Source organism: Mchenga conophoros, linkage group LG2 (assembly GCF_057382185.1).
Source record: "Mchenga conophoros isolate Kocher_MC1m ecotype Shallow Benthic linkage group LG2, M_conophoros_male_GT1.1, whole genome shotgun sequence".
NCBI classification, from domain to species: domain Eukaryota; kingdom Metazoa; phylum Chordata; class Actinopteri; order Cichliformes; family Cichlidae; genus Mchenga; species Mchenga conophoros.
Genome location: NC_140527.1, coordinates 7,027,003 through 7,034,207, shown reverse-complemented (window position 1 = coordinate 7,034,207; position 7,205 = coordinate 7,027,003). Strand labels below are relative to the sequence as shown.

At 41.5% G+C, this 7,205-nt stretch overlaps 1 protein-coding gene across 4 annotated transcripts in view; it reads right to left on the bottom strand.

Moving 5' to 3' along the window:
* Positions 1-52: 52 nt before the first annotated feature.
* Positions 53-7,205, bottom strand: part of ldb2a (LIM domain binding 2a) — a 112,978-nt gene continuing 105,825 nt past the window's right edge. For all 4 annotated transcript variants that reach the window (XM_085284673.1, XM_085284683.1, XM_085284656.1 and 1 more), the window contains exon 9: positions 53-2,077. In XM_085284673.1, the coding sequence (XP_085140799.1) occupies positions 1,847-2,077 (231 nt within the window). In that variant the 3' untranslated portion in view covers positions 53-1,846. The remainder of the gene's footprint in view (positions 2,078-7,205) is intronic.

The window sequence follows — 7,205 nt, the reverse complement described above, 5'->3', positions numbered from 1 at the left end:
TGGAAAAGTCCGGCTCCATGCTCACATCAAGCATAATCAAACCAAATTCAACTACTTTGTAAGCACGGTTTATTGGCACACATAATGGTAAAGCATACATACCAGACATCAGATATGACACTGAACACCTCTGCTATATAATGTACAAATGGTGTCTAATAATACTAGGCGCAAACATATTTAGAAACGTGTTAGCTTCCTTACAAATGCACAAATAAATACCCATAAGATCCAATTGTATAAAGACATCCATCATTGTCTTCTTGCCCATTTTTAAACAAAAATCCAACAAAAGAGATCAGGGATATACTGTAGTATCAATTCAATTAATGATTAAAGAACAAGTGTGAACACAAACACAGGGATCTCAAAGTGTTTCTGTCGGGTGGATGGGATTTGATCTTGTCTTTAAAATGTTACTGTTGCTGTTTTTGTGGGGGGGCGGTTCCTACAATATGTCACAGAGTACACAACAAATATCATCATGTGACTGTGTGGCTGTTATTAACATTGTGGCTTTGGTTCTCCACTAGCTAGAGAGGACATTAAGAGTTTGGTTCTGACAGAGGCAAACAGGCATCCATCCAAACCACCCAACAGAAATCTGAACCTCCTGTACAAAACAAAACAGCTGCCATGTCCAAACTGCTTTCAGTGGCTGATTTACAGTGGACAAAATAGATTCCACCTCTATTTACAGAGCTACAAACCTTGTAACAGTGTTCCCAAACTGATGAACCCAAAAGGAAAATCCAACAGATGAGTTTTATAAAGCACATAGATCAAACAAAAAAATAAAATTCCTATAAAATCATGCAGGAAAAGGCTTTAGTATCAGTTTGGGAGTAGGTCGTTAAAGGGAACGAAGTCCAATTTTCCAGGAAGAAAAAAAGAAAAGAAATCAACAATAACGCATCAACGCGTGTCGGCAAAGTTCACATACTGATCTGCAAAATTACAATGTGATTGCAAAAGGATTCTGAGAGAAGCGAAATACCAATAGACTACAAACACAATCAAACTGGTTTGCATGAAATCACAATCTGTGACGACCGCGGTAATGTGGAAAAACAATCGTAGGACACGAGTTTCCCTTGTTTCAAAGGAGTCCATAGTGGTAGAGAACTTTTATTTCCCCTTAATTGGAAATGGAAATAAACAGCAACAGCAGAAACAAACCAACAGCCGACTGAATTTCCAATAAAAATGCAATTGCCTCAAACAATATTTCATTTGTCTCCAATGTGGTTAGATGCTTCCAATGGCTCTGGTGGCTGTTAAAAAACACTTTGCCTTCTTGAGCTTGCTTATTTTTTTGAAGACATTTTGTTCGTTGTTTTTACTCTTCTTCTTTTCTCCCCACTGTCTACCATCAGCAGGATGACTTGTGACCTGAAGGTCAACCAATCACATCTGTGGTATTCCACTAGATGAGAGGTCTGTAGCTGAGGGTCCAAAGAGGAGAATTTGATCCACAATTTTCCACTGCATTCTTGGAAAAAAAAGAAAAAGAAAAAAAAAGAAATCCCACACCTTGTTATTTTTACATTATAGTTGCATACGACCTGTATGCATTTCTTGTCTGTGGATATTGCTGTGCAATGCTGCCAGTTCTCAGTGTTCTCCTAGATGTTACAGTGATTCAGAAAAGAAGAAAATATCCGGGACGGACGTACAGTATTTTGGCTGGACATGCCGGTGGTGACTTTGCAGACGGGGGGGTTCTGATTCAGTACAATGTTATGAGGCATAGAAGTACTGCCCTCAGGGGAAGGGGGGAGGTTAAAAAGTCCAGTCCACATGAAGTCAAGGATCTGTTGGGCTTTTTTTTCCCTCTTCTTTTGTTTTACTGCGAGGGTTGTGGCGCCGTGCTCTCGGGCTTGCTATCCTGGGCGGCGGGGGCTTTGCTGCTCCAAGGGGCGTTGTTGCCCAGAGCTGGGGAACTATTAAAGTCGTCTTCGTCATCCAGGCCGTTGGTGGCATCGTACTGTGTGTTCTCCAGACGGGTGATCAAACGCTCATCCTCGTCCCCAAACTCGCCGCCCATCAGGGTCGGCTCGCCTACCACCATCACGTCCTTAAGAAAGAGAGAGAAGAAGAGAGGAAGGTATATGATATTTTTTATTCTGAAAACAGAAAAACACATAATTTGTCTTTTTTTCCTCCTGGCTTTTCCAAAGGTAACAACATATTTAAACTGTCCCGTCAGCTGGGTCACTTTATCAGTCACTTTTTAATTGCGTGCTTCCTTTCACGCCCTGAATATTCACATTACCATACAATGGGTTCACTGCTGTATATAAGCAGGGGTGCATTTTGGCTAGACCACTGTAAAATTTGTAGCTTATCCAATGGGAGTTTGAACAGGTTTATCACAGAGATAAGAGATACATGCATACAAATATAAAGCAAGCCCTAAATACACTTATAGTACATGCAAATATTATTGCAAAAAGCCACAAAATTCACTGCATCATCCTTCCATCAACTGTTTTATTTTTTTTTATTATTGCTGTGTGTAATTTTTGTCCTCTTTTTGTTCTTCTTCTTTTTTCTTTTTATTAACTAACTCATCCATTTGTTAATTTCACTCATTTACATTCTTTAAAGCAGTCTCTAACTAGTTTTGAAGTCTGGCTTACAAATATAATTAACTTTTACACAGGGAGCCGTGGAATGTTTTTGGTTTTGTGCAGGGCCGGCTGTATTTAGCCTTGGGGTGATTCAGAATTAATATGCTAAAGTGAGTGAGAAATCACCAGAGAAGAAATTAATGCATATCTGTTTCATCTAATTCTCAGACCAAAGCACCATCTGAATATCAAATGAACGCAGATCCAACCGAAAAGACCTTATAATAACATTTTCATTACTTCAAATAAATGATTATGTATGTTGTCTGTTTCCCATAATTAGAATTTAATCAATGACATTTTAAAACAGAGGGTTAAAAAAAGCAAGAGGTCATAAAAATAAATATTTAGTTGTACTCTAGACCAGACTTTATCATAATTTTTGTTTGAAGAAGGTATGCCCGGTTGCTCTATGATGGTAGAGGTACAGCGTGTGTTTTTCTGCTTCAATTATCATCCCTTTCTTCCGATCTAAAGACAGTACATGTGTGCTCTTCAGTGGGGGTTTTTGGACAGACGCTGGCATATTAAGTGATCTAATTTCTCTAAGCACCCCATGCAAAGGAAACATTCCCATCCAGATAGGAGATTCCTCCAGTGCCTAAGCATCTGTACCCATCCCAATCAATGCTCATCATGTAAGACATATTTCACAGAGATGGCCCTCCCACGGGGGGGTCAAGGAATTAAAGGAGAAAGATTTATCTATTATCCACTGATATCGGTGACTGTTGTGATGTGAAGGAATCCTGATGGAGGGGGATGCCCCATGTGTGAGCTTGCATTTTGTCACGTTGCTAAGTTCATCCTCACTTTGACTAAACATAATCACTGGAGTGGAATCTGTGAATCACTGTGAATACTGATCAGTAGGTTCTGAATCAATCACAGGTTTATTTATTTGTGCATCTTTCTAAGTCTTTGTGTCTCGCTTTGGCTGCCTAAGCATCCCCCGACTGGCGAGCCCCAACAACATCCATCGTAACCTGGGAAAAAGCTGTTCAGTTAAATGGAGCACATGCTTCACTGGCCATGTGTGTCAACGTTGCCCTGCTTAAGAGATCTCGCTCTCCTCAGCCATCTCCTCTGCAGCACACATACAAAGGACAAACAGTACACTGGCACACAAATCTAGATAAGCTTACGTGGCGATCGTGGCTTAAGAGTTGGGAGTTCGCCTTGTAATCGGAAGGTTGCCGGTTTGAGCCCCGGCTTGGACAGTCTCGGTCGTTGTGTCCTTGGGCAAGACACTTCACCCGTTGCCTACTGGTGGTGGTCAGAGGGCCCGGTGGCGCCAGTGTCCGGCAGCCTCGCCTCTGTCAGTGCGCCCCAGGGTGGCTGTGGCTACAATGTAGCTTGCCATCACCAGTGTGTGAATGTGTGTGTGAATGGGTGGGTGACTGGATATGTAAAGCGCTTTGGGGTCCTTAGGGACTAGTAAAGCGCTATATAAATACAGGCCATTTACCATTTACCATTTACTGTACAATCGCACACCTGAACATAAACACAGTCAGTCGGATGCAGATTAGTCCTGTAGGTGAAGTACACAACACACACACAAGCCTCTGGCTACAGACCCGAATCACACAGAGCAGAGAGCACCCATATGGAAAAGATATATATAAATCTTATAAAGTTTGTATCTGTCTTGTGTGAAACTTGTATGAAAAGCATATAAGTGTGAAAACAGATATAAGATCCCTTGAAAAATTATATAATGAAACTTGTATGTTTTGGATACTTACTAAAACAATGTATGAAAGTAATGCGAAAGTGGCCACTTTCATGAGTAAATCATGTAAGCCTTATATGATTTACTCATGAAAGTGGCCACTTTCATGAGTAATCACATATAAGTTTTTACTATTTCTTTTCTGTATGGGCAAACACACAATCACACGCAGCAATCATTGATGTAAACATACAAATAAAACTAGACAACTTAGCACACCCTACAACTACCCACGTAAAACACACGCAATCTTTGATGGGAAGCACCAATGAGGAGAGGCAGTTTATTTATCCAAGCCATCCCCAAAACCCCCCCAGCGACCACTTCTACACCCCACTATGCCTTAATCAGGCTAATTAATTTAGGTGAGCTTTTCAACTAAATGACAATATCCACACTGATTTGTCAATTTGCATAGCTAATTAAGTCATTAGCTAAAAACGTGCTGATTGCCAACAAGCCTTGCATTCACCATCTGTTCCTGTGAGGAGGCCTGTCAACCTACCTCTGGCCAATTTTGGGCACCCCCCCTCAAAAAAAAGAAAAAAATCCCTCGGGTGATAACAGCTGGTGGCTAGTCTGAGACTGGGGAGCACTAATTGTGAGCTAATTAATAGTGTCTACTTGTCTACTCATCTCGTTAAGAGTTAGCTTTCGCAGTAGCTAAGCGGTGAGGTTTTGAATAGGCCGACTCAGGGATGAACGCCTCCCTGCTCCCTTCATTCACTGAGCAGTGTCATTACCATATTTTTACAGAGATTAGCTGTGTGGAGCGTAGAGAACATATTTTCTCCACAGGCCTCCGAAACAACAAGTGTGATTTAGATGGGATAGTGATGCCAACAACAGGATAAGAAGACACAACTGTCCCTTAAAGCAACAAAGATAAGAACACAGCATGAAGTAAGACAATAATGTTACCAGATCCCTGTTCCTTCTCTATTTAAATATAACGTACGTTTCATGACTATATTTATTTTCCCTGATGCTACATTAAAAAAGGGGGAAAAAGACGAAAGCCTTTAATTCCCTCTAAAGCATTGAGATCATTTACTGTTATTAAAAACATGCATGACATAAATAAGTCACAAATGTATTGTTATGTTAAAAAAAAACCTTAAGTTTTAGCTTTATTATTATTATTATTTTCAGTGGTGGATAAATACACATTGGGTAGGTGCGTGAATATAAGAAGTATTTATTATAATTAAATAGGGCTGACCCAAGCTTTGGATTCATAGATACTTTTGAATGTTCACTGTAGATTTTCTCATGTGTACAATTCTGCCGTCAGACAAATGGATTTATTAAACAACATACTCAAATTCCAAATTATCAGTAAAGATGTGTATAAAACACTCATCAGAGTTACTTCTGTTATGTCTCACGTCTATGGCACTTCAAATTCCTTTCTCATTGCAGAACTTTGAATGTTATGCTCAAATTCTCTTCAGTTACAGCTCTGTTGTAAATGGTAAATGGCCTGCATTTGTATAGCGCTTTTCTAGTCCCTAAGGACCCCAAAGCGCTTCACACTACATTCAGTCATTCACCCATTCACACACACATTCACACACTGGCGATGGCAAGCTACATTGTAGCCACAGCTGCCCTGGGGCGCACTGACAGAGGCGAGGCTGCCGGACACTGGCGCCACCGGGCCCTCTGACCACCACCAGTAGGCAAACACGGGGTTAGTATCTTGCCCAAGGATATTTGGCATGCAGCCAGGATGCAGCCTGGGATCGAACCACCGACCTTCTGATTAGTGGCTGACCTGCTCTGTTGTTTATATACATTGGACAGACTTCGCATTAAGGCTTTACTCTACGATATGTCTTCTATAATATGCTCCCTATGTGACAATCTTACAATGAGAACTAACTGGGGATTGCTGTTTGAGATGCCTGCTGGGCAAAGAAGGAACATGTGCGCAAAACTTAATTTAAACCACTAGAGGTCAGTGTTGCTCATTCCATGAACACACCACCCCAACACGCCACCACCTTCCTTCCCCCACACCTCCTCTTCTCCAGCCACTGGTAACCCCCCTTCCCCTTGTGAGGGTCCACTCCTTATTGTTATTGGGCTCACGTAGGCTTGTGTTCAGCCACAAACGAACAACTTCTCAGACAAAGACAGCAGGCGCACAACATATGTAACCAGCATGTTACCAGCCACGCTGCCAGTCTTTAAGAGGCGTGTGAATGCACGACATGAGTGGTACGGATGGTGTATGCGTGTGTGCGCGTCTGTGTGTGTTTATGTGTGTACGTGTGGGTGGGAAGGAGGTGGTGGGGGCAGTAGTGATGGAGTAGAGAGTGTGCATGAGAGGGAGGATGGGGTTGGGGGGGTGGAGGGTGTATACAGATATCGGTAATAATGAGAGCTGGCACAGAGCCACGCTGCCTTCTAGAGAGAAAACAATTTGCGTGTGCTTTGTGTATATGTGTGTGAGTTGTACATTATGTATGTGCGAGATGGAGGGAAGGAGGTAAAAGAGGAGAGCGAGGGCAACAAAACTAAAAAGACGGCTAACCACAGGACAGAATATAGAGGGGCCAATACAGCGTGAGCGTGTGTAGAGGTGACCCAGAGTTTGTTCCTTATACAAGAGTAAAATTAGAATAACAAGAAAAACAAGAAAAGCAGCATTAAAAAAAACACAACAACCCTGCATAAACTGAGAGGCAGCCAGTCGATCCGGCATTGAAATCATTCAACCTAATGGGATGTAAAGTTTCTACAAGTTCTATAATGTCCCTTTATTCAACCCTGTATCCTAGAAATGACTTGCATTTACTTCAAATAGTTTTTAATTAGTGAATTTGCCATTG